General features: G+C 50.0%; 1 protein-coding gene across 4 annotated transcripts in view; it reads right to left on the bottom strand.

The window, feature by feature from the left end:
• The window catches only part of PIWIL1 (piwi like RNA-mediated gene silencing 1), a 1,090,590-nt gene that overhangs the window by 772,205 nt on the left and 291,098 nt on the right, over window positions 1–27,287 (bottom strand). For all 4 annotated transcript variants that reach the window (XM_063964616.1, XM_063964613.1, XM_063964615.1 and 1 more), the window contains exon 8: window positions 21,741–21,938. In XM_063964616.1, the coding sequence (XP_063820686.1) occupies window positions 21,741–21,938 (198 nt within the window). The remainder of the gene's footprint in view (window positions 1–21,740; window positions 21,939–27,287) is intronic.

The raw sequence follows: 27,287 nt of genomic DNA, 5'->3' as shown, positions 1-27,287 counted from the left end.
ATGGACATAAGAAGTTTATGTCCATTTACTATTATTTGCACTTACTTATCCATGCGGCGGGAAACCTAGTTTCCCACCCACCTGAGCAGTTGGAAATGGTCTCAGCCCACCTGTTTGAATCAACCTATGACCTTTTGTTATAATACGAAGACGATTTCCTGTGTCCAATGAACAATGAGATTGTAGGGACCATTGAATTGTATTGTGTGTGGGGCATAAATAGACAAGCCGATCATATCCAGCTCACTCTCTTCAACGGTTCTCATTGCTGATAATCGGGAGCTGGATATCGAGGCGCATGCGATCGTTCCCCTTGTGCGTAAGTTTTCTCCGCAATCATATTGTCTTTCTTGTTGTTGTGAGCCATATCTCTCTCTCTCTCTCTCTCTCTCTCTCTCTTCTCTTTCTCTCTCATTTCTCTTATATAGTTATTGTACTGATATTGTATTTTCTGTGTAGTTATCTGGTTAGTTAGTCTATGTTATATTGGTAGTGTATGACTTGTATTGTATTATTCTTTTGCAAGTATAACATTCATATAAGGCGTTAGACCCTAAGCCCGGTATTTGTGTATTTCTTATAGTGTTAAGTATTCTCAGAGCGTCGGTGACGCTCGAACAGCTTTTAAGTTAATAAGGTTACACTGTGTTGCATCTACACCCTATCACTACACCAAGGTTTACTGCATAATACACTGTTTTATGGTATAGTTATAAAGGTTTAACATTGTGAGCGTCTGCGCCGCTGGTGATCTCCTCGTGGTCCCGAGCGTCCACTACGCTATAGCGAACCATTATGTTAGTCGGCAGCCAATAGCGTGCCTGTCTGTGATCTCTTGGCCGTGAGCGAACGTGACGCTTGAGCGTCTCGACTACGGCTAAGCGATTGTTATGCAACGTGCGTACCCTTACGGTATTCCATACGTTAATAGCGTACAGTGTTCTTAGACCTCTCAAAGGGTTTTAAGTAAGATAAATATTTAGCTTTATCAACCCTAATTTGAGGCCCATAGACAGGAAATGCAGGAATCGACCCAGTTGAAATTCCTCTGTAGGGGCCTTCCTGGCCTCGCACCACGCAACATATTTACGCCAAATACGGTGATAATGTTGTACGGTTACATCCTTCCTGGCTTTGATCAGGGTAGGGATGACTTCATCCAGAATGCCTTTTTCCTTCAGGATCCGGCGTTCAACCGCCATGTCGTCAAACGCAGCCGCGGTAAGTCTTGGAACAGACATGGTCCCTGCTGGAGCAGGTCCTTTCTTAGAGGTAGAGGCCACGGGTCTTCCGTGAGCATCTCTTGAATTTCCGGGTACCAAGTCCTTCTTGGCCAATCCGGAGCCACGAGTATAGTCTTTACTCCTCTCCTTCTTATGATTCTCAGTACTTTTGGTATGAGAGGAAGAGGAGGGAACACATACACCGACTGGTACACCCACGGTGTTACCAGAGCGTCCACAGCTATTGCCTGAGGGTCCCTTGACCTGGCGCAATATCGGTCCAGTTTTTTGTTGAGGCGGGACGCCATCATGTCCACCTTTGGTTTTTCCCAACGGTTCACAATCATGTGGAAGACTTCTGGGTGAAGTCCCCACTCCCCCGGGTGAAGATCGTGTCTGCTGAGGAAGTCTGCTTCCCAGTTGTCCACTCCCGGAATGAACACTGCTGACAGTGCTATCACATGATTTTCCGCCCAGCGAAGAATCCTTGCCACTTCCATCATTGCCCTCCTGCTTCTTGTGCCGCCCTGTCTGTTTACGTGGGCGACTGCCGTGATGTTGTCCGACTGGATCAACACCGGCTGACCCTGAAGCAGAGGTCTTGCCTGACTTAGGGCATTGTAAATGGCCCTTAGTTCCAGGATATTTATGTGAAGTGACGTTTCCATGCTTGACCACAAGCCCTGGAAATTTCTTCCCTGTGTGACTGCTCCCCAGCCTCTCAGGCTGGCATCCGTGGTCACCAGGACCCAATCCTGAATGCCGAATCTGCGGCCCTCTAGGAGATGAGCACTCTGTAACCACCACAGGAGAGACACCCTTGTCCTTGGAGACAGGGTTATCCGCTGATGCATTTGAAGATGCGATCCGGACCATTTGTCCAGCAGATCCCACTGAAAAGTTCTTGCGTGGAATCTGCCGAATGGTATCGCTTCGTAAGAAGCCACCATCTTTCCCAGGACCCTTGTGCATTGATGTACTGACACTTGGCCTGGTCTTAGGAGGTTCCTGACTAGGTCGGATAACTCCCTGGCTTTCTCTTCCGGGAGAAACACCTTTTTCTGTACTGTGTCCAGAATCATCCCTAGGAACAGCAGACGTGTCGTCGGAATCAGCTGCGATTTTGGAATATTTAGAATCCATCCGTGCTGTCGTAGTACTACTTGAGATAGTGCTACTCCGACCTCTAACTGTTCTCTGGACCTTGCCCTTATCAGGAGATCGTCCAAGTAAGGGATAATTAAGACGCCTTTTCTTCGAAGAAGAATCATCATTTCGGCCATTACCTTGGTAGAGACCCGGGGTGCCGTGGACAATCCAAACGGCAGCGTCTGAAACTGATAGTGACAGTTCTGTACCACAAACCTGAGGTACCCTTGGTGAGAAGGGCAAATTGGGACATGGAGGTAAGCATCCTTGATGTCCAGCGACACCATATAGTCCCCTTCTTCCAGGTTCGCTATCACTGCTCTGAGTGACTCCATCTTGAACTTGAACCTTTTTATGTAAGTGTTCAAGGATTTCAGATTTAAAATGGGTCTCACCGAGCCGTCCGGCTCGGTGAGCCTGCACATCCAGGCTGAGCACATCCAGGCTGAGGCGATTGCTGGTCGCAGTATAATACCAGTATGTGTGTATATACTTTTAAGGATATTTTCCAGCTTCCTATCAGCTGGTTCCTTGAGGGCGGCCGTATCTGGGGACGGTAACGCCACTTGTTTTGATAAGCGTGTGAGCGCCTTATCTACGCTAGGGGGTGTTTCCCAACGCGCCCTAACCTCTGGCGGGAAAGGGTATAATGCCAATAACTTTTTAGAAATTAGCAGTTTTTTATCGGGGGAAACCCACGCTTCATCACACACCTCATTTAATTCATCTGATTCGGGAAAAACTACGGGTAGTTTTTTCACACCCCACATAATACCCTTTTTTGTGGTACTTGTAGTATCAGAAATGTTCAAAACCTCCTTCATTGCCGTGATCATGTAACGTGTGGCCCTACTGGAAAATACGTTTGTTTCCTCACCGTCGACACTGGAGTCAGTGTCCGTGTCTGGGTCTGTGTCGACCACCTGAGGTAACGGGCGCTTTAGAGCCCCTGACGGTGTTTGAGACGCCTGTACAGGTATTAACTGATTTGCCGGCTGTCTCATGTCGTCAACAGTCTTTTGTAAAGTGCTGACACTATCACGTAATTCTTTCCATAAGACCATCCAGTCAGGTGTCGACTCCCTAGGGGGTGACATCACTAACACAGGCAATTGCTCCGCCTCCACACCATTTTCCTCCTCATACATGTCGACACAACGTACCGACACACAGCACACACACAGGGAATGCTCTGATAGAGGACAGGACCCCAACTAGCCCTTTGGGGAGACAGAGGGAGAGTTTGCCAGCACACACCAGAGCGCTATATATATATATATATATATATACAGGGATAACCTTATATAAGTGTTTTTCCCTAATATAGCTGCTGTATATATTTATATGCCAATTTAGTGCCCCCCCCTCTCTTGTTTTACCCTGTTTCTGTAGTGCAGGACTGCAGGGGAGAGTCAGGGAGCCTTCCTCCAACGGAGCTGTGAGGAAAAAATGGCGCCAGTGTGCGGAGGAGATAGGCTCCGCCCCTTTTTCGGCGGCCTTTCTCCCGCTTTTTTATGTAAAAATTGGCAGGGGTTAAATACATCCATATAGCCCAGGAGCTATATGTGATGTATTTTTTGCCAAAAAAGGTGTTTTTATTGCGTCTCAGGGCGCCCCCCCCCCCAGCGCCCTGCACCCTCAGTGACCGGAGTGTGAAGTGTGCTGAGAGCAATGGCACACAGCTGCAGTGCTGTGCGCTACCTTATTGAAGACAGGACGTCTTCTGCCGCCGATTTTCCGGACCTCTTCCGTCTTCTGGCTCTGTAAGGGGGGCGGCGGCGCGGCTCTGGGACCCATCCATGGCTGGGCCTGTGATCGTCCCTCTGGAGCTAATGTCCAGTAGCCTAAGAAGCCCAATCCACTCTGCACGCAGGTGAGTTCGCTTCTTCTCCCCTTAGTCCCTCGGTGCAGTGAGCCTGTTGCCAGCAGGTCTCACTGAAAATAAAAAACCTACTTTAAACTTTTACACTAAGCAGCTCAGGAGAGCCCCTTAGCCTGCACCCGTCTCGTTCGGGCACAAAAATCTAACTGAGGCTTGGAGGAGGGTCATAGGGGGAGGAGCCAGTGCACACCAGGTAGTCCTAAAGCTTTTTACTTTTGTGCCCAGTCTCCTGCGGAGCCGCTATTCCCCATGGTCCTTTCGGAGTCCCCAGCATCCACTAGGACGTTAGAGAAAGGGATTTATCGGTAAGTACCAAAATCCTGATTTCTCATTCATCCACTAGGGGCCACTGGAGCGCAGTTACAATGGGGACGTCCCAGAGCTCCCAAAACGGGTGGGAGAGCGCTGAGAGTCCTGTAAAACCGCTCGGCCAAACTGCGATGCAGAGGCCGCAAACGTGTCAAACTTGTAGAATTTGACAAACGTATGTCGGCCCGACCAAGTAGCCGCCCGACATAAAGTAGTGATGGAGACCCCCCGGGCAGCCGCCAACAAAGGTCCCACAGAGCGCGTAGAGTGCGCCGAAATTGAAGATGGAGGTTCCCGAGAAGCTGCCAAATAAGCTTGTCTGATGGTCAGTCGAATCCATCGAGACAAAGTCTGCTTAGAAGCCGGCCAACCACGGCGAGCAGCATCGTAGAGAACAAATAAGGAATCTGACTTTCGAATAGCTGAAGTCCTATCCACATAGATCCTGAGCGCCCTGACAACGTCCAATGATCTCGAATCCGGAGAGTCCCCCGAGAGGGCCGGGACCACAAGCGGCTGATTGATGTGAAAATCAGACACCACCTTAGGTAGAAAAGACATACGAGTACGAAGCTCAGCCTTATCCATATGAAACACCAGGTAAGGAGACCTACAAGAGAGAGCCCCAAGTTCCGACACTCGTCTAGCTGAAGCCAGTGCCAGGAGAAGAACCACCTTCCAAGTGAGCTATTTGATCTCCACTGATTCCAGGGGCTCAAACAATGAGGACTGCAGAAAGGAGAGGAGAAGGGAGGCTGTATTCGAAGAACTCCCTGAAAGAACGTCTGAACTTCCGGCAGCAGGGCTAACTTTTTCTGGAAGAAAACCGAAAGAGCAGAGACCTGCACTTTTAGCGAACCCAGTCGTAAGCCTGCTGAAAAACCTGCCTGCAAAAATCGGAGAAGGCGGGCTAAGCAAAACACAGAAGGAGAAAATTCTCGATGTTCACACCAGGCTACATAAGCCTTCCAAATGCGGTAGTAGTGAGAAGATGTGACTGACTTTCTAGCCCGAAGCATAGTAGGTATAACCGTACGAGGAATCCCCTTCCTTTTCAAGATGGCTTTCTCAACAGCCACGCCGTCAAATGTAGCCTGCGTAAGTCTGGATAAAGAAAAGGACCCTGTTGTAAAAGATCGTCTCGTAGTGGCAGGGGCCAAGGCTCGGCTACTGGCAACAGGTGCAGGGTGGAGTACCAAACCCTGCGTGGCCAATCCGGAGCCACCAGGAGGACCAGAGCGTCTTCTCTCTTGATGCGCTGCAGAACCCGCGGCAACAGTGGGAAAGGAGGAAAGAGGTAAACGAACTGGAAATTCCAAGGAGCCGTGAGAGCATCCACACCCGCCGCGGCCGGATCCCTCGTCCGAGAGTAATAAAGAGGCAACTGATGGTTCAGGCGGGACGCCATGAGGAAGATCTGTGGTTTTCCCCACCGGCGGACCAGTTGCCAAAACACCTGGGGATGTAGTGACCATTCTCACGGGTGCATGTCCTGCCGGCTGAGATAGTCGGCTTCCCAATTGTCCACTCCCGGAATGAATATCGCCGAGAAGGACAGAGCATATCTTTCTGCCCAGAGGAGGATGTTGGTGACCTCCCTCATCGCTGCTCGGCTGCGAGTGCCGCCCTGACGGTTGATGTACGCCACCGTCGTGGCGTTGTCGGACTGAACTCTGACTGCTCGACCGCGGAGTAGGTGATGCGCCTGAAGCAGAGCATTGTACACCGCCCTTAGTTCGAGAATGTTTATGGGGAGAGCGGATTCGTGTATTGACCAGCGCCCCTGAAACCGATGTTCCAGGGTCACTGCCCCCCAGCCTCGCAGACTGGCGTCCGTGGTGAGGAGAGTCCAATCCCATACCCCGAACCGCCTTCCTTCCAACAGATGCGTCGACTGGAGCCACCAGAGAAGCGACGACCGGGCCTTTGGAGATAGCGTCACCCTTTGATGAAGGAACAGATGAGATCCTGACCACTGATGTAGAAGACACAGCTGAAACGGTCGAGAGTGGAAGCGACCGTACGGAAGAGATTCGAATGCTGCTACCATTTTTCCCAGAAGGCAAATGCACAGATACACTGACACCCGACGGTGTCGAAGAACCGACCTTACCAGTGTCTGCAGAGACAGGATCTTGTCCTGAGGAAGGAAAACCTTCTGACGGACCGTGTCGAGAATCATCCCCAGAAACAACAGCCGTTGCGAGGGGCACAATTGAGACTTCGGGAAAATCAGGATCCACCCGTGTCGAAGCAGAAGGTCCTGCGTCAGCCGGATATTCCGAAGCAACAGTTCTGTCGAGCTTGCTTTTATTAGCAAATCGTCCAGATAGGGAACAATCGTCACTCCCTGCTTCCGAAGCAGGGCCATCATGACCGCCATGACCTTTGTAAACACTCTGGGAGCCGAAGAGAGACCGAAAAGAAGGGCCTGGAATTGGAAATGAGTGTCCTGTATTGCAAACCGGAGAAAAGCCTGGTGAGGAGGCCAAATGGGAACATGTAAGTATGCATCCTTGATATCTAAGGATGCCAGAAACTCGTTTCTTTCCAACCCCGCAGTAACAGACTGGAGGGACTCCATCTTGAACTTGAATACTCTCAAATGTGGATTGAGATCCTTCAAGTTCAGGATTGGCCTGACCGAGCCGTCCGGCTTCGGTACGAGAAAAAGGCTTGAGTAATAGCCCTGTTTCCGATGATGAGAGGGAACAGGGATTACCACCCTTGCGGATAGAAGCTTCTGGACCGCTGCCTGCAAGGCACTTCTTCGGTTGTTGGAAACTGGCAAACCCGTGGTAAAAAAAACGCTGGGGCGGTTGTTCCTGAAAATCGAGCTTGTAACCGCAAGTGATTAGATCCCGGACCCAAGCGTCTGGACAGGACTGTACCCAGATCTCCTTGAATTCCCACAGACGAGCTCCCACCCTGTGATCTCCCAGGTGGGAGGGGAGCCCGTCATGCGGTGGTAGTGGTAGAGGACTTACCCTCTGAGTGGGCTGAGGCTGCGGAACCTCTACCCCTGCCGCTGCCTCTACCTCTATGGCCACGGAAGGTAGAAGTTCCTCCCCTGGCCAGGCCTCGAAACCTGGAAGGGGCACGAAAGGATCGAAAGGAGGGACCCCTATATGGCCTGCGAGTGGCTGGAGCAGCCGAGGGAAGATAAGTCGACTTACCACCGGTGGCCTGAGAGATCCAGGCATCCAGATCCTTACCAAATAGAACCTCACCCGTAAAGGGCAACGCCTCTGCTGCCCTTTTGGATTCCGTATCCGCTTGCCACTGCCGGACCCAGAGAGCTCTGCGGGCCGCAATTGCTAAAGCGGAAATCCTAGCTCCGAGTATACATATGTCCTTGGACGCTTCGCAGAGATAAAGGGCTGATTCACGGATGTGTTCCGCCCACTGTATCAACTGATCCGCCGGCAATTCGTCACGAATTCCAGCGGACAATTGCTCCGCCCAAGCTTCGATCGCCTTGTTGACCCAACAACCTACCTGCGCCGGGCGACGCAATACCCCCGCCGCCGAGTAAATAGTCTTCAAGGTGGATTCCAACTTCCGATCCGACGCCTCCTTAAGCGAAGTTACCGCCGGAACCGGTAGGACCGTCTTTTTGGACAGATGAGACACCGAAGGATCCACAATCGGAGAGGTCTCATAACGTTTCCTGCTATCTGCTTGAAAAGGATAGGAAGACAACAGTTTTCTTGATACCTGAAATTTTGCGTCTGGATGCTTCCAGGCTGCCGTGATGAGCGCATCCAGCTCCTCCGAAACTGGAAAAGTCACCGGCAGGCATTGGTTGGTGCCAAACCTTGAAGGGCGTAAGGCATCCTGCTCTGTGTCCTCCACCTGTAATACTGAACGAATAGCAGTAATAAGAGCCTCTATACCCTGAGCTACTGGTTCAGAGTCCCCGTATACCTGATCGTCATCAGTATCCTGTATATCAACATCCTGTACATCCTGTACATCTAACCCCGCCTCATCTAATTGAGGCATATCATCGTCCAAGTCCTGTAACACAGAGGCTAGCAATCTCTTTTTAGAAGCCTGTTGAGAGGGACTAAAGGACGGGGCTTGGGAAGGGATTACAGCCCTAGAGAGCCCTTCTACTGACTTTGCCAAAGAGACCGCCCATGCTGGTTCTGGCTCCGGTACCGGGACAAGCTGTCGGAACCGAGCCGCCTCTCTATCTTCCCGAGAGGCTTTCAGTTCCCTAGTCAGCAAAGACATAACTTCTGAGAGTTGTGTCGTCCATGCAGGGGCGCTCTGGGGTTCTGAGGAGGGCTGAGCAGATGGCTCTGACTCCTCACATACAATATGAACCTGTTTTTGTGTTGCCCTGGAGCCTTTATTGGCCATGGCAGCACCAACCACTGTGACCCTCCCCCACAGGAAACAGCAATAAGCAGAAGTGGAGGGAGGGGAGAGAGTAGGGAAAATGCAGCCACAGCAGCCCGATCTATCCTGCCCTATAATGTGCAGTGACAGGCTGTACTAAGGATTTTATGCCCCCCGTGCCCCCTGTCCCCACTGTAACTGTCTCACTGTACAGGCTCCCTCCGTTGCGCTTCTCCATCCCGCGCTGTGAATAGGAAGTGGCCGCCAGCGCGCGCTGTTTCCGGCGGAGCAGAGCGGGATTAAGCTCCGCCCCCTTCCGCAAAGGCACCAAATTTGAACTTGCTCTGCGCGCTTTGAAGGATCCCCGTAGCGGCTCTGTGAGCCGCGCTGAGCGGGGATCCGAACGGAAAGGGGGACGGACAGGAGCGCGGGCGGGAGAAAAGCCGTCTGAGTGCCGTGTCCCTCCCCCATGCAGTAATAAATAATCAATGTAAAGTGCATAGCCAGAGCTGCCCAAGCCCCGTGTCACCTCCTAACTCAAACTTGTAGCGAGTGGGGGAAGGGAGAGAGGGAGGGAGGGGAAGGAAGGGGGGGCTGGGGGGCTTTCAGCATAATGTGGTAAAGTGACCGTGACACGCGCCGCACGCAGCGGTGTCCGGCCACGTATACTTACCATTGCCGTGCTGCCGGTATCTTCTGCCGACGGAGCGGCCCCGACACGCGCCGCACGCAGCGGTGTCCGGCCGACTCCAGAGAGCTTAGTGTCTCCTTCAGCCAGGGCCCATCCCGAGCCGCACGCAGCTGCGATGGGACCCCGCCGGCAGCCTCCCGCGGTGCAAACTGGCAGTGGCAAAGCTGCCAGTCTGTGGATGTAAGTAAGATTTAAAAAAATAAAAATAAATAAGAATTTACTTACCGATAATTCTATTTCTCATAGTCCGTAGTGGATGCTGGGGACTCCGAAAGGACCATGGGGAATAGCGGCTCCGCAGGAGACTGGGCACAAAAGTAAAAAGCTTTAGGACTACCTGGTGTGCACTGGCTCCTCCCCCTATGACCCTCCTCCAAGCCTCAGTTAGGATACTGTGCCCGGACGAGCGTACACAATAAGGAAGGATTTTGAATCCCGGGTAAGACTCATACCAGCCACACCAATCACACCGTACAACTTGTGATCTGAACCCAGTTAACAGCATGATAACAGAAGGAGCCTCTGAAAAGATGGCTCACAACAACAATAACCCGATTTTTGTAACAATAACTATGTACAAGTAATGCAGACAATCCGCACTTGGGATGGGCGCCCAGCATCCACTACGGACTATGAGAAATAGAATTATCGGTAAGTAAATTCTTATTTTCTCTAACGTCCTAGTGGATGCTGGGGACTCCGAAAGGACCATGGGGATTATACCAAAGCTCCCAAACGGGCGGGAGAGTGCGGATGACTCTGCAGCACCGAATGAGAGAACTCCAGGTCCTCCTCAGCCAGGGTATCAAATTTGTAGAATTTAGCAAACGTGTTTGCCCCTGACCAAGTAGCTGCTCGGCAAAGTTGTAAAGCCAAGACCCCTCGGGCAGCCGCCCAAGATGAGCCCACTTTCCGTGTGGAATGGGCTTTTACAGATTTTGGCTGTGGCAGGCCTGCCACAGAATGTGCAAGCTGAATTGTACTACAAATCCAACGAGCAATCGTCTGCTTAGAAGCAGGAGCACCCAGCTTGTTGGGTGCATACAGGATAAACAGCGAATTAGATTTTCTGACTACAGCCGTCCTGGAAACATATATTTTCAGGGCCCTGACTACGTCCAGCAACTTGGAATCCTCCAAGTCCCTAGTAGCCGCAGGCACCACAATAGGCTGGTTTAAGTGAAAAGCTGAAACCACCTTAGGGAGAAATTGAGGACGAGTCCTCAATTCTGCCCTGTCCGTATGAAAAATTAGGTAAGGGCTTTTATAGGATAAAGCAGCCAATTCTGAGACACGCCTGGCTGAAGCCAGGGCTAACAGCATTACCACTTTCCATGTGAGATATTTTAAGTCCACAGTGGTGAGTGGTTCAAACCAATGTGATTTTAGGAATCCCAAAACTACATTGAGATCCCAAGGTGCCACTGGAGGCACAAAAGGAGGCTGTATATGCAGTACTCCCTTGACAAACGTCTGAACTTCAGGAACAGAAGCCAGTTCTTTTTGGAAGAATATTGACAGGGCCGAAATTTGAACCTTAATGGACCCTAATTTGAGGCCCATAGACAGTCCTGTTTGCAGGAAATGCAGGAAACGACCCAGTTGAAATTCCTCTGTAGGGGCCTTCCTGGCCTCGCACCACGCAACATATTTACGCCAAATACGGTGATAATGTTGTACGGTTACATCCTTCCTGGCTTTGATCAGGGTAGGGATGACTTCATCCGGAATGCCTTTTTCCTTCAGGATCCGGCGTTCAACCGCCATGCCGTCAAACGCAGCCGCGGTAAGTCTTGGAACAGACATGGTCCCTGCTGGAGCAGGTCCTTTCTTAGAGGTAGAGGCCACGGGTCTTCCGTGAGCATCTCTTGAATTTCCGGGTACCAAGTCCTTCTTGGCCAATCCGGAGCCACGAGTATAGTCTTTACTCCTCTCCTTCTTATGATTCTCAGTACTTTTGGTATGAGAGGAAGAGGAGGGAACACATACACTGACTGGTACACCCACGGTGTTACCAGAGCGTCCACAGCTATTGCCTGAGGGTCCCTTGACCTGGCGCAATATCTGTCCAGTTTTTTGTTGAGGCGGGACGCCATCATGTCCACCTGTGGTTTTTCCCAACGGTTCACAATCATGTGGAAGACTTCTGGGTGAAGTCCCCACTCCCCCGGGTGAAGATCGTGTCTGCTGAGGAAGTCTGCTTCCCAGTTGTCCACTCCCGGAATGAACACTGCTGACAGTGCTATCACATGATCCTCCGCCCAGCGAAGAATCCTTGCCACTTCCATCATTGCCCTCCTGCTTCTTGTGCCGCCCTGTCTGTTTACGTGGGCGACTGCCGTGATGTTGTCCGACTGGATCAACACCGGCTGACCCTGAAGCAGAGGTCTTGCCTGACTTAGGGCATTGTAAATGGCCCTTAGTTCCAGGATATTTATGTGAAGTGACGTTTCCATGCTTGACCACAAGCCCTGGAAATTTCTTCCCTGTGACTGCTCCCCAGCCTCTCAGGCTGGCATCCGTGGTCACCAGGACCCAATCCTGAATGCCGAATCTGCGGCCCTCTAGGAGATGAGCACTCTGTAACCACCACGGGAGAGACACCCTTGTCCTTGGAGACAGGGTTATCCGCTGATGCATTTGAAGATGCGATCCGGACCATTTGTCCAGCAGATCCCACTGAAAAGTTCTTGCGTGGAATCTGCCGAATGGAATCGCTTCGTAAGAAGCCACCATCTTTCCCAGGACCCTTGTGCATTGATGTACTGACACTTGGCCTGGTCTTAGGAGGTTCCTGACTAGGTCGGATAACTCCTTGGCCTTCTCCTCCGGGAGAAACACCTTTTTCTGTACTGTGTCCAGAATCATCCCTAGGAACAGCAGACGTGTCGTCGGAATCAGCTGCGATTTTGGAATATTTAGAATCCATCCGTGCTGTCGTAGTACTACTTGAGATAGTGCTACTCCGACCTCTAACTGTTCTCTGGACCTTGCCCTTATCAGGAGATCGTCCAAGTAAGGGATAATTAAGACGCCTTTTCTTCGAAGAAGAATCATCATTTCGGCCATTACCTTGGTAAAGACCCGGGGTGCCGTGGACAATCCAAACGGCAGCGTCTGAAACTGATAGTGACAGTTCTGTACCACAAACCTGAGGTACCCTTGGTGAGAAGGGCAAATTGGGACATGGAGGTAAGCATCCTTGATGTCCAGAGACACCATATAGTCCCCTTCTTTCAGGTTCGCTATCACTGCTCTGAGTGACTCCATCTTGAACTTGAACCTTTTTATGTAAGTGTTCAAGGATTTCAGATTTAAAATGGGTCTCACCGAGCCGTCCGGCTTCGGTACCACAAACAGCGTGGAATAATACCCCTTTCCCTGTTGTAGGAGGGGTACCTTGATTATCACCTGCTGGGAATACAGCTTGTGAATGGCTTCCAATACCGCCTCCCTGTCGGGGGGAGACGTTGGTAAAGCAGACTTCAGGAACCGGCGAGGGGGAGACGTCTCGAATTCCAATTTGTACCCCATAGATACTACCTGCAGGATCCAGGGGTCCACTTGCGAGTGAGCCCACTGCGCACTGAAATTCTTGAGACGGGCCCCCACCGTGCCTGAGTCCGCTTGTAAGGCCCCAGCGTCATGCTGAGGACTTGGCAGAAGCGGGGGAGGGCTTCTGTTCGTGGGAAGAGGCTGTCTGCTGCAGTCTTTTTCCCCTTCCTCTGCCCCGGGGCAGATATGAGTGGCCTTTTGCCCGCTTGCCCTTATGGGGACGAAAGGACTGAGCCTGAAAAGACAGTATCTTTTTCTGCTGCGAGGTGACTTGGGGTAAAAAGGTGGATTTTCCAGCCGTTGCCGTGGCCACCAGGTCCGATAGACCGACCCCAAATAACTCCTCCCCTTTATACGGCAATACTTCCATATGCCGTTTGGAACCCGCATCCCCTGACCACTGTCGCGTCCATAATCCTCTTCTGGCAGAAATGGACATCGCACTTACTCTTGATGCCAGAGTGCAAATATCCCTCTGTGCATCTCGCATATATAGAAATGCATCCTTTAAATGCTCTATAGTCAATAATATATTGTCCCTGTCCAGGGTATCAATATTTTCAGTCAGGGAATCCGACCAAGCCACCCCAGCACTGCACATCCAGGCTGAGGCGATTGCTGGTCGCAGTATAATACCAGTATGTGTGTATATACTTTTAAGGATATTTTCCAGCTTCCTATCAGCTGGTTCCTTGAGGGCGGCCGTATCAGGGGACGGTAACGCCACTTGTTTTGATAAGCGTGTGAGCGCCTTATCTACGCTAGGGGGTGTTTCCCAACGCGCCCTAACCTCTGGCGGGAAAGGGTATAATGCCAATAACTTTTTAGAAATTAGCAGTTTTTTTATCGGGGGAAACCCACGCTTCATCACACACCTCATTTAATTCATCTGATTCGGGAAAAACTACAGGTAGTTTTTTCACACCCCACATAATACCCTTTTTTGTGGTACTTGTAGTATCAGAAATGTTCAAAACCTCCTTCATTGCCGTGATCATGTAACGTGTGGCCCTACTGGAAAATACGTTTGTTTCCTCACCGTCGACACTGGAGTCAGTGTCCGTGTCTGGGTCTGTGTCGACCACCTGAGGTAACAGGCGCTTTAGAGCCCCTGACGGTGTTTGAGACGCCTGTACAGGTATTAACTGATTTGCCGGCTGTCTCATGTCGTCAACAGTCTTTTGTAAAGTGCTGACACTATCACGTAATTCTTTCCATAAGACCATCCAGTCAGGTGTCGACTCCCTAGGGGGTGACATCACTAACAGAGGCAATTGCTCCGCCTCCACACCATTTTCCTCCTCATACATGTCGACACAACGTACCGACACACAGCACACACACAGGGAATGCTCTGATAGAGGACAGGACCCCACTAGCCCTTTGGGGAGACAGAGGGAGAGTTTGCCAGCACACACCAGAGCGCTATATATATACAGGGATAACTATAAGTGTTTTTCCCTAATATAGCTGCTGTATATATTTATATGCCAATTTAGTGCCCCCCCTCTCTTGTTTTACCCTGTTTCTGTAGTGCAGGACTGCAGGGGAGAGTCAGGGAGCCTTCCTCCAACGGAGCTGTGAGGAAAAAATGGCGCCAGTGTGCTGAGGAGATAGGCTCCGCCCCTTTTTCGGCAGCCTTTCTCCCGCTTTTTTATGTAAAAATAGGCAGGGGTTAAATACATCCATATAGCCCAGGAGCTATATGTGATGTATTTTTTTGCCAAAAAAGGTGTTTTTATTGCGTCTCAGGGCGCCCCCCCCCCAGCGCCCTGCACCCTCAGTGACCGGAGTGTGAAGTGTGCTGAGAGCAATGGCGCACAGCTGCGGTGCTGTGCGCTACCTTAGTGAAGACAGGACGTCTTCTGCCGCCGATTTTCCGGACCTCTTCAGACTTCTGGCTCTGTAAGGGGGACGGCGGCGCGGCTCCGGGACCCATCCATGGCTGGGCCTGTGATCGTCCCTCTGGAGCTAATGTCCAGTAGCCTAAGAAGCCCAATCCACTCTGCACGCAGGTGAGTTCGCTTCTTCTCCCCTTAGTCCCTCGATGCAGTGAGCCTGTTGCCAGCAGGTCTCACTGAAAATAAAAAAATAAGAATTTACTTACCGATAATTCTATTTCTCGGAGTCCGTAGTGGATGCTGGGGTTCCTGAAAGGACCATGGGGAATAGCGGCTCCGCAGGAGACAGGGCACAAAAAGTAAAGCTTTCCGATCAGGTGGTGTGCACTGGCTCCTCCCCCCATGACCCTCCTCCAAGCCTCAGTTAGGTACTGTGCCCGGACGAGCGTACACAATAAGGGAGGAATTTTGAATCCCGGGTAAGACTCATACCAGCCACACCAATCACACCGTACAACTTGTGATCAAACCCAGTTAACAGTATGATAACAGAGGAGCCTCTGAAAGATGGCTTCCTAAACAATAACCCGAATTAGTTAACAATAACTATGTACAATTATTGCAGATAATCCGCACTTGGGATGGGCGCCCAGCATCCACTACGGACTCCGAGAAATAGAATTATCGGTAAGTAAATTCTTATTTTCTCTATCGTCCTAGTGGATGCTGGGGTTCCTGAAAGGACCATGGGGATTATACCAAAGCTCCCAAACGGGCGGGAGAGTGCGGATGACTCTGCAGCACCGAATGAGAGAACTCCAGGTCCTCCTTAGCCAGAGTATCAAATTTGTAAAATTTTACAAACGTGTTCTCCCCTGACCACGTAGCTGCTCGGCAAAGTTGTAATGCCGAGACCCCTCGGGCAGCCGCCCAAGATGAGCCCACCTTCCTTGTGGAGTGGGCCTTTACAGATTTAGGCTGTGGCAGGCCTGCCACAGAATGTGCAAGTTGGATTGTGCTACAGATCCAACGAGCAATCGTCTGCTTAGACGCAGGAGCACCCATCTTGTTGGGTGCATACAATATAAACAACGAGTCAGATTTTCTGACTCCAGCTGTCCTTGCAATATATATTTTTAATGCTCTGACAACGTCCAGTAACTTGGAGTCCTCCAAGTCACTTGTAGCCGCAGGCACTACAATAGGCTGGTTCAGATGAAAAGCTGACACCACCTTAGGGAGAAAATGCGGACGAGTCCGCAGTTCTGCCCTGTCCGAATGGAAAATCAGATATGGGCTTTTGTAAGATAAAGCTGCCAGTTCTGACACTCTCCTGGCCGAAGCCAGGGCTAGTAACATGGTCACTTTCCATGTGAGATATTTTAAATCCACCTTTTTTAGTGGTTCAAACCAATGAGATTTTAGAAATTCCAAAACCACATTGAGATCCCACGGTGCCACTGGAGGCACCACAGGAGGCTGTATATGCAGCACTCCCTTAACAAAAGTCTGGACTTCAGGAACTGAAGCCAATTCTTTTTGAAAGAAAATCGACAGGGCCGAAATTTGAACCTTAATAGATCCCAATTTGAGACCCATAGACAATCCTGATTGCAGGAAATGTAGGAATCGACCCAGTTGAAATTCCTCCGTCGGAGCACTCCGATCCTCGCACCACGCAACATATCTTCGCCAAATGCGGTGATAGTGTTGCACGGTTACTTCCTTCCTTGCTTTAATCAAAGTAGGAATGACTTCTTCCGGCATGCCTTTTTCCTTTAGGATCCGGCGTTCAACCGCCATGCCGTCAAACGCAGCCGCGGTAAGTCTTGAAACAGACAGGGACCCTGCTGAAGCAAGTCCCTCCTTAGAGGTAGAGGCCACGGATCTTCCGTGATCATCTCTTGAAGTTCCGGGTACCAAGTCCTTCTTGGCCAATCCGGAACCACTAGTATCGTTCTTACGCCTCTTTGCCGTATAATTCTCAATACTTTTGGTATGAGAGGCAGAGGAGGAAACACATACACCGACTGGTACACCCAAGGCGTTACCAGCGCGTCCACAGCTATTGCCTGCGGATCTCTTGACCTGGCGCAATACCTGTCCAGTTTTTTGTTGAGGTGAGACGCCATCATGTCCACCATTTGTCTTTCCCAACGGGTTACCAGCATGTGGAAGACTTCCGGATGAAGTCCCCACTCTCCCGGGTGAAGGTCGTGTCTGCTGAGGAAGTCTGCTTCCCAGTTGTCCACTCCCGGGATGAACACTGCTGACAGTGCTATCACATGATTCTCTGCCCAGCGAAGAATCCTTGCAGCTTCTGCCATTGCACTCCTGCTTCTTGTGCCGCCCTGTCTGTTTACATGGGCGACTGCCGTGATGTTGTCCGACTGGATCAACACCGGTTTTCCTTGAAGCAGAGGTTCTGCCTGGCTTAGAGCATTGTAGATTGCTCTTAGTTCCAGAATGTTTATGTGAAGAGACGTTTCCAGGCTCGTCCACACTCCCTGGAAATTTCTTCCTTGTGTGACTGCTCCCCAGCCTCTCAGGCTGGCGTCCGTGGTCACCAGGATCCAATCCTGTATGCCGAATCTGCGGCCCTCCAATAGATGAGCCACTCTGCAACCACCACAGAAGAGATACCCTTGTCCTTGGAGACAGGGTTATCCGCTGGTGCATCTGAAGATGCGACCCTGACCATTTGTCCAACAGATCCCTCTGGAAAATTCGTGCATGGAATCTGCCGAATGGAATTGCTTCGTAAGAAGCCACCATTTTTCCCAGGACTCTTGTGCATTTATGTACAGACACCTTTCCTGGTTTTAGGAGGTTCCTGACAAGCTCGGATAACTCCTTGGCTTTTTCCTCCGGGAGAAAAACCTTTTTCTGAACCGTGTCCAGAATCCTCCCTAGGAACAGCAGACGAGTTGTCGGCATTAACTGGGATTTTGGAATATTCAGAATCCAGCCGTGCTGTTTTAGCACTTCTTGAGACAGTGCTAATCCCCTCTCTAGCTGTTCTCTGGACCTTGCCCTTATTAGGAGATCGTCCAAGTATGGGATAATTAATACGCCTTTTCTTCGAAGAAGAATCATCATCTCGGCCATTACCTTTGTAAAGACCCGAGGTGCCGTGGACAATCCGAACGGCAGCGTCTGAAACTGATAGTGACAGTTTTGTACAACGAACCTGAGGTACCCCTGGTGTGAGGGGTAAATTGGAACGTGGAGGTACGCATCCTTGATGTCCAAGGACACCATAAAGTCCCCTTCTTCCAGGTTCGCTATCACTGCTCTGAGTGACTCCATTTTGAACTTGAACTTCTTTATGTACAGGTTCAAGGACTTCAGATTTAGAATAGGTCTTACCGAGCCGTCCGGCTTCGGTACCACAAATAGAGTGGAATAATACCCCTTTCCCTGTTGTAGAAGAGGTACCTTGACTATCACCTGCTGAGAGTACAGCTTGTGAATGGCTTCCAAAACCGTCTCCCTTTCGGAGGGGGACGTTGGTAAAGCAGACTTCAGGAAACGGCGAGGCGGATCTGTCTCTAGTTCCAACCTGTACCCCTGAGATATTATCTGCAGGATCCAGGGATCTACCTGCGAGTGAGCCCACTGCGCGCTGAAATTCTTGAGACGACCGCCCACCGCCCCTGAGTCCGCTTGAGAAGCCCCAGCGTCATGCTGAGGCTTTTGTAGAAGCGGGGGAGGGCTTCTGTTCCTGGGAAGGAGCTGCCTGTTGGTGTCTCTTCCCCCTTCCTCTGCCTCGTGGCAGATATGAATATCCCTTTGCTCTCTTGTTTTTAAATGAACGAAAGGGCTGCGGTTGAAAAGTCGGTGTCTTTTTCTGTTGGGGAGTAGCTTGAGGTAAAAAGGTGGATTTCCCGGCTGTAGCCGTGGCCACCAAATCTGATAGACCGACTCCAAATAACTCCTCCCCTTTATACGGCAAAACTTCCATATGCCGTTTTGAGTCCGCATCGCCTGACGACTGTCGCGTCCATAAACTTCTTCTGGCCGAAATGGACATAGCACTTACCCGTGATGCCAGTGTGTAGATATCCCTCTGTGCATCACGCATATAAAGAAATGCATCCTTTATTTGCTCTAAAGACAGTAAAACATTGTCCCTATCCAGGGTATCAATATTTTCAATCAGGGACTCTGACCAAGCTACTCCAGCACTGCACATCCAGGCTGTCGCTATAGCTGGTCGTAGTATAACACCTGTATGTGTGTATATACTTTTTTGGGTATTTTCCATCCTCCTATCTGCTGGATCTTTAAGTGCGGCCGTCTCAGGAGAGGGTAACGCCACTTGTTTAGATAAGCGTGTGAGCGCCTTGTCCACCCTAGGAGGTGTTTCCCAGCGCGCCCTAACCTCTGACGGGAAAGGCTATAAAGCTAATAACTTCTTTGAAATTAGCATCTTTTTATCGGGGGCAACCCACGCTTCATCACATACATCATTTAGTTCTTCTGATTCAGGAAAAACTATAGGTAGTTTTTTCACACCCCACATAATACCCTGTTTAGTGGTACCTGTAGTATCAGCTAAATGTAACGCCTCCTTCATTGCCAAAATCATATAACGTGTGGCCCTACTGGAAAATACGGTTGATTCGTCACCGTCGCCACTGGAATCAGTGCCTGTGTCTGGGTCTGTGTCGACCGACTGAGGCAAAGGGCGTTTTACAGCCCCTGACGGTGTTTGAGGCGCCTGGACAGGCACTAACTGATTGTCCGGCCGTCTCATGTCGTCAAACGACTGCTTTAGCGTGTTGACACTATCCCGTAATTCCATAAATAAAGGCATCCATTCTGGTGTCGACCCCCTAGGAGGTGACATCCCCATATTTGGCAATTGCTCCGCCTCCACACCAATATCGTCCTCATACATGTCGACACACACGTACCGACACACAGCAGACACACAGGGAATGCTCTTAACGAAGACAGGACCCCACTAGCCCTTTGGGGAGACAGAGGGAGAGTTTGCCAGCACACACCAAAAACGCTATATATGACAGGGATAGCCTTATAATAAGTGCTCCCTGTATAGCTGCTTTTATAATATAATTTTTGCCACTATTTTGCCCCCCCTCTCTTGTTTTACCCTGTTTCTGTAGTGCAGTGAAGGGGAGAGACCTGGGAGCCGTCCTGACCAGCGGAGTTGTGTAAGGAAAATGGCGCTGTGTGCTGAGGAGATAGGCCCCGCCCCTTCTCCGGCGGGCTCGTCTCCCGCTCTTTAGTGTATTCTGGCAGGTGTTAAATATCTCCATATAGCCCCCGGAGGCTATATGTGAGGTATTTTTTAGCCAAATAGGTTTTCATTTGCCTCCCAGGGCGCTCCCCCCCCAGCGCCCTGCACCCTCAGTGACTGCCGTGTGAAGTGTGCTGAGAGGAAAATGGCGCACAGCTGCAGTGCTGTGCGCTACCTTTAGAAGACTGAGGAGTCTTCTGCCGCCGATTCTGGACCTCTTCATGTTTCAGCATCTGCAAGGGGGCCGGCGGCGAGGCTCCGGTGACCATCCAGGCTGTACCTGTGATCGTCCCTCTGGAGCTGATGTCCAGTAGCCAAGAAGCCAATCCATCCTGCACGCAGGTGAGTTCACTTCTTCTCCCCTAAGTCCCTCGTTGCAGTGATCCTGTTGCCAGCAGGACTCACTGTAAAATAAAAAACCTAAGCTAAACTTTCTCTAAGCAGCTCTTTAGGAGAGCCACCTAGATTGCACCCTTCTCGGCCGGGCACAAAAATCTAACTGAGGCTTGGAGGAGGGTCATGGGGGGAGGAGCCAGTGCACACCACCTGATCGGAAAGCTTTACTTTTTGTGCCCTGTCTCCTGCGGAGCCGCTATTCCCCATGGTCCTTTCAGGAACCCCAGCATCCACTAGGACGATAGAGAAAACCTATTTAAACTTTTACTCTAAGCAGCTCAGGAGAGCCACCTAGATTGCACCCTTCTCGTTCGGGCACAAAATCCCAACTGAGGCTTGGAGGAGGGTCATAGGGGGAGGAGCCAGTGCACACCAGGTAGTCCTAAAGCTTTTTACTTTTGTGCCCAGTCTCCTGCGGAGCCGCTATTCCCCATGGTCCTTTCGGAGTCCCCAGCATCCACTAGGACGTTAGAGAAAAATTTCTTCAGAGAAGACCCAAGTGAACCAGCTCCCTTGGGCACAAATTAAAGACTGGCTTGGAGGGGAGATAGTAGGGGAGGAGCTAGCCACAGTGTTGGAATTTTTAAAGTGCCAGCTCCCAATTACTGCCTACTATTTCCCCATTGTAACTGCGCTCCAGTGGCCCCTAGTGGATGAAGGAGAAATAGTGGTGTGGGGGGTGGGAGATGACATCAGGTCGACCCCATTTTCCAATACCAGCATTATGATGATTCCGCTAGGGCAGTGGGTTCCCTCTGTCATAATGGTGGCCAGCCCCAAACTGGTCACCCCAAGATTGGAATCCCAGGGAAGGTGACCCCATTTCTCAATATAAATACTTTGAAAGGGGTGGATCCTGACTTTGGACGTCACCGTCAGCTGTATTCAGCAGACAAGCTACTAACAGATAGTGGACACTTCTGCTATGACTTTCAGCTCTTCTCAAATCTTTTTAAAGAATCAAAGGTAATAGAGAACCACAATGAGTTAAAAGGATGAAAAAATGTATTTAAATTGCTAGTGATCTCATAAAGTACACCAATGTGATATTTAGATGTATTTGGCAATGTTTGATGCTTACTTGGTAAGAACTATTTGCCCAATAAGTTCTTTACTGCAGGCATCATGGAAGTTATGTGGTCCAACTCTTGAATACAGGTTGTACATTACATCCAGAACAGTTTCACTACGAAGAACTTTATGGCTGACATCAATGCAAAGCATAATACTAGTCTCATACTGCAAGATTGAAGTGGTGAAGCCTGGCCAAATTGTTAAACTGTACAGAAATGACAGAAAACAATGGATAATACAATAAATTATTAAGACATAAGTTTAGATGTAAATAAATGTGCAAGCTAAAGCTACAGAAATTTAATTTATTTTTTAAAAAAAAAAGTCATAAATTCATACCGTTGTTCAGTTGAACTACGGCCTTAGATTTGATACATTCAAGATATGACAATCTGATTAACATTAGCAGAAACAATAAAGTTGGTGAACATACTGTCGAAGTCAAAAATATTACAGAGAGAACAAACAGACTCCACACAATGAGTCCCTATGCTTGCAAATACGTGCAGCGAGCACAGCAATATATGGTAACTTAGGCATTTACAGACATGCCACAAAGATAGATTCAACACATATTTCATAAGGCACATAAATTGAACATATCAAGCGCCAGACATCATTAGGTTTTAAATTATATAATGGAGTAACGTCATGTATGTGTATTATTGGAGCGGAGCAAGATGGACATGTTGTGCTTGGTGTCAAAGTAACCAGATTAATGTGTAGATTTATTTGATGCCTGTTATTAAATTGTAGCACATTGCCATGAGTAGATATGATTAAATGTAGGAATATAAAGCCACAATTCTGAGGAGAACAATGGACATTCCATTTAAAGCATGTGGACAGGAAACTATCTAGTATACTATATTTCAAAAATACTGTACAAAATTTCTGAAAAAATAAGATTTTAAACCTACCGGTAAATCTTTTTCTCCTAGTCCATAGAGGATGCTGGGGACTCCGTAAGGACCATGGTGTATAGACGGGCTCCACAGGAGACATGGGCACTATAAAGAACTTTAGAATGGGTGTGCACTGGCTCCTCCCTCTATGCCCCTCCTCCAGACCTCAGTTAGAGAAACTGTGCCCAGAGGAGATGGACAATACGAGGAAAGGATTTTGTTCATCTAACGGCAAGATTCATACCAGCCCACACTATCCACACCGTATAACCTGGAATATACGCAACCGGGTTTACTACGGTATGCTCGCGGTTGGGCTCCCGGCGACCAGCATACCGGCGCCGGGAGCCCGACCGCCAGCTTACCGACAGTGTGGCGAGCGCAAATAAGCCCCTTACGGGCTCGCTGCGCTCGCCGCGCTACGGGCACGGCGGCGCGCAACACGCTATTTTATTCTCCCTCCAGGGGGGTCGTGGACCCAACAAGGGAGAATAAGTGTTGGTATGCCGGCTGTCGGCATCCCGGCGCCGGTATACTGTGCGCCGGGATCCAGTCAGTTGGCATACTGAAAACCACCCACGCAACCAGTTAACAGTATGAACAAAACAGTATCAGCTAAAGACTGATCTCAACTGTAACATAACCCTTATGTAAGCAACAACTATATACAAGCCTTGCAGATTTTGTCCGCACTGGGACGGCCGCCCAGCATCCTCTACGGACTAGAAGAAAAAGATTTACCGGTAAGTTTAAAATCTTATTTTCTCTTACGTCCTAGAGGATACTGGGGACTCCGTAAGGACCATGGGGTTAATACCAAAGCTCCAGACCGGGCGGGAGAGTGCGGACGACTTTGCAGCACCGACTGAGCAAACGCAAGGTCCTCATCAGCCAGGGTATCAAACTTATAGAACTTTGCAAAAGTGTTTGAACCTGACCAGGTAGCACCTCGGCAAAGCTGTAAAGCCGAGACGCCTCGGGCAGCCGCCCAAGAAGAGGCCACCTTCCTAGTGGAATGGGCCTTTACCGAATCTGTTAACGACAATCCAGCCGAAGAATGAGCCTGCTGAATCGTGTTACAGATCCAGCCAGCAATAGTCTGCTTCGAAGCAGGAGCGCCAACTTTGTTGGCTGCATACAGGACAAACAGTGCTTCTGTTTTCCCAATTCGAGCAGTCCTGGCTAAATAGATTTTTAAGGCCCTGACTACATCCAGGGACTTGGAATCCTCCAAGTCACTCGTAGCCACAGGCACCACAATAGCTTGGTTCATATGAAATGAAGAAACCACCCTAGGCAAAAATTGAGGACGAGTCCTCAACTCTGCTCTATCCACATGGAAGGTCAAATAGGCGCTCTTGTGAGACACGGCCGCCAATTCGGACACCCGCCTTGCAGATGCCAAGGCCAACAACATGACCACTTTCCAAGGGAGAAATTTCAATTCAACCGTTTAAAGAGGTTCAAACCAGTGAGACTTCAGGAACCGTAACACCACATTAAGGTCCCAAGGTGCCACTGGGGGCACAAAAGGAGGCTGGATGTGCAGCACTCCCTTTACAAAAGTCTGGACTTCTGGGTGAGAAGCCAATTCCTTCTGAAAGAAAATAGACAGGGCCGAATATGTACCTTAATCGAGCCTAATTTTAGGCCCATATCCACGCCTGTCTGTAGAAAGTGGAGAAAACGGCCCAGATGGAAATCTTCCGTAGGAGCATTCTTGGCTTCACACCAAAAAACGTACTTCCTCCAGATATGGTGATAATGTTTTGCCGTCACCTCCTTCCTAGCCTTTATCAGAGTAGGGATGACTTCCTCCGGAATACTTTTACCAGCTAGGATTCGGCGTTCAACCGCTATGCCGTCATACGTAACCGCGGTCAGTCTTGGAACACGCAGGGCCCCTATTGCAACAGGTTTTTCCTGAGAGGAAGAAGCCAGGGATCTTCTGTGAGCATCTCCTGAAGATCTGAATACCAGGCCCTTCGAGGCCAATCTGGAACAATGAGTATTGTTTTCACTCTTTTTTGTCTTATGATTCTCAATATTTTTAAGATGAGAGGAAGAGGGGGAACACAAAGACCGACTGAAACACCCAAGGTGTCACCAGGGAGTCCACCGCTACTGCCTGAGGGTCCCTTGACCTGGCACAATACCTCCGAAGCTTCTTATTGAGGCGTGACGCCATCATGTCTATGTGAGAAATTCCCCAAAGACTTGTTATCTCTTTAAAAACTTCTTGATGAAGTCCCCACTCTCCTGGATGGAGATCTTGTCTGCTAAGGAAGTCTGGTTCCCAGTTGTCCACTCCCGGAATGTAAACCGCTGACAGAGCGCTTACGTGATTTTACGCCCAGCGAAGAATCCTGGTGGCTTCCGCCATTGCCACTCTGCTCCTTGTCCCGCCTTGGCGGTTTACATGAGCCACGGTTGTGACGTTGTCTGAATGAATCAGAACCGGTAGGTTGCGAAGAAGATCCTTCGCTTGTCGTAGGCCGTTGTATATGGCCCTCAATTCCAGTACGTTGATGTGTAGACAAGCCCCCTGGCATGACCATAGCCCTTGAAAATGTCTTCCTTGTGTGACTGCTCCCCATCCTCGGAGGCTTGCGTCCGTGGTCACTAGAACCCAGTCCTGAATGCCGAACCTGCGACCCTCTAGAAGGTGAGCACTTTGCAGCCACCACAGGAGAGACACCCTGGCCCGGGGGGACAGGCTTATCTTCTGATGTATTAGTAGAATGGACCCGGACCACTTGTCCAGGAGGTCCGACTGAAATGTCCTTGCATGAAACCTGCCGAAGGGGATGGCCTCATAGGCTGCCACCATTTTCCCCAGAACTCGAGTGCATTGATGAACAGACACTCTTTTTGGTTTTAGCAAGTCTCTGACCATGTTCTGGAGGTGCTGGGCTTTTTCCGGGAGAAAAACCCTCTTCTGTTCCGTGTCCAGAATCATGCCTAGGAATTAATTTCGAGTCGTTGGAATCAATTGTGAGTTTGGCAGATTGAGAATCCAACCGTGTTGTTGTAGCACTCTCAGGGAGAGCGACACGCTCTTCTGCAATTGATCTCTCGATCTTGCTTTTATCAGGAGATCGTCCAAGTATGGGATAATTGTGACTCCCTGCCTGCGCAGGAGCACCATCATCTCCGCCATCACCTTGGTGAAAATCCTCGGGGCCGTGGAAAGCCCAAACGGCAACGTCTGAAACTGGTAATGACAGTCCTGTACAGCGAATCTCAGGTACGCCTGATGAGGAGGATATATGGGGACATGAAGGTATGCATCCTTTATGTCGAGTGACACCATAAAATCCCCCCCCTTCCAGACTGGAGACCACAGCCTGGAGCGATTCCATCTTGAATTTGAACTTTCTCAAGTACAGGTTTAGGGATTTTAGATTTAAAATGGGTCTGACTGAACCATCCGGCTTCGGGACCACGAACAGGGTCGAATAGTACCCTTTCCCCTGTTGGACTAGGGGAACCTTGACAATCACTTGCTGTTGATATAGCTTTTGAATTGCAGCGAACAACAATTCCCTCTCTGGGGGAGAAGCTGGCAAGGCCGACTTGAAAAATCGGCGAAGGGGCACCTCTTCGAATTCCAGTTTGTAGCCTTGGGATACAATATCCATCACCCAAGGATCCACGTCTGACAGAACCCAGACCTGGCTGAAGAGTCGAAGACGTGCCCCCAGCGGTGCGGACTCCCTTAGTGGAGCCCCAGCGTCATGCTGTGGATTTAATAGAAGCCGGGGAGGACTTCTGCTCCTGGGAACCAGCCGGAGCAGGTGCTCTCTTTCCTCTACCCTTACCTCTGGCGAGGAAAGATGAGCCCCGACCTCTTCTGAACTTATGCGACCGAAAGGACTGCATATGATTTTGTGGAGTTTCTTTTGCTGCGGGGGAACAAAAGGCAAAAAGGTAGATTTACCCGCGGTAGCTGTGGCAACCAGGTCCGCGAGACCTTCCCCAAATAAAACTTCACTTTTGTATGGCAAAACCTCCATATGCTTCTTTGAGTCGGCATCACCCGTCTATTGGCGGGTCCACAGGGCTCGCCTAGCAGAAATCGCCATGGCGTTGTATCTCGAACCCAGCAGCCCAACGTCTCTTTGAGAGTCCCTCATATATAAGACTGCGTCTTTAATGTGGCCTAAGGTCAATAAAATGGTATCCCTATCTAGGGTATCAAGGTCAGCAGACAAGGTATCTGTCCAAGCTGCAACTGCACTACACACCCATGCCGATTCTATTGCCGGTCTGAGCAAAGCACCTGTATGCGCATAAATAGACTTTAAAATAGCTTCCTTTCTGCGATCAGCAGGATCCTTGAGGGCTGCCGTGTCCGGAGACGGTAGCGCCACTTTCTTGGATAGGCGTGTTAAATCCTTGTCCACCCTGGGTGAGGATTCCCAACGTACCCTGTCCTGTGCAGGGAAAGGATACGCCATAAGAATCCTCTTGGGAATCTGCAGTTTTTTTTCTGAAGTTTCCCAATCATTTTCAAATAATAAGAATTTACTTACCGATAATTCTATTTCTCGGAGTCCGTAGTGGATGCTGGGGTTCCTGAAAGGACCATGGGGAATAGCGGCTCCGCAGGAGACAGGGCACAAAAAGTAAAGCCTTTGGATCAGGTG

The sequence above is a fragment of the Pseudophryne corroboree genome, chromosome 1, assembly GCF_028390025.1.
Source record: "Pseudophryne corroboree isolate aPseCor3 chromosome 1, aPseCor3.hap2, whole genome shotgun sequence".
NCBI classification, from domain to species: Eukaryota; Metazoa; Chordata; class Amphibia; order Anura; family Myobatrachidae; genus Pseudophryne; species Pseudophryne corroboree.
The sequence above is the reverse complement of the archived record's forward strand: the minus strand, read 5'-3'. Positions and strand labels throughout refer to the sequence as shown.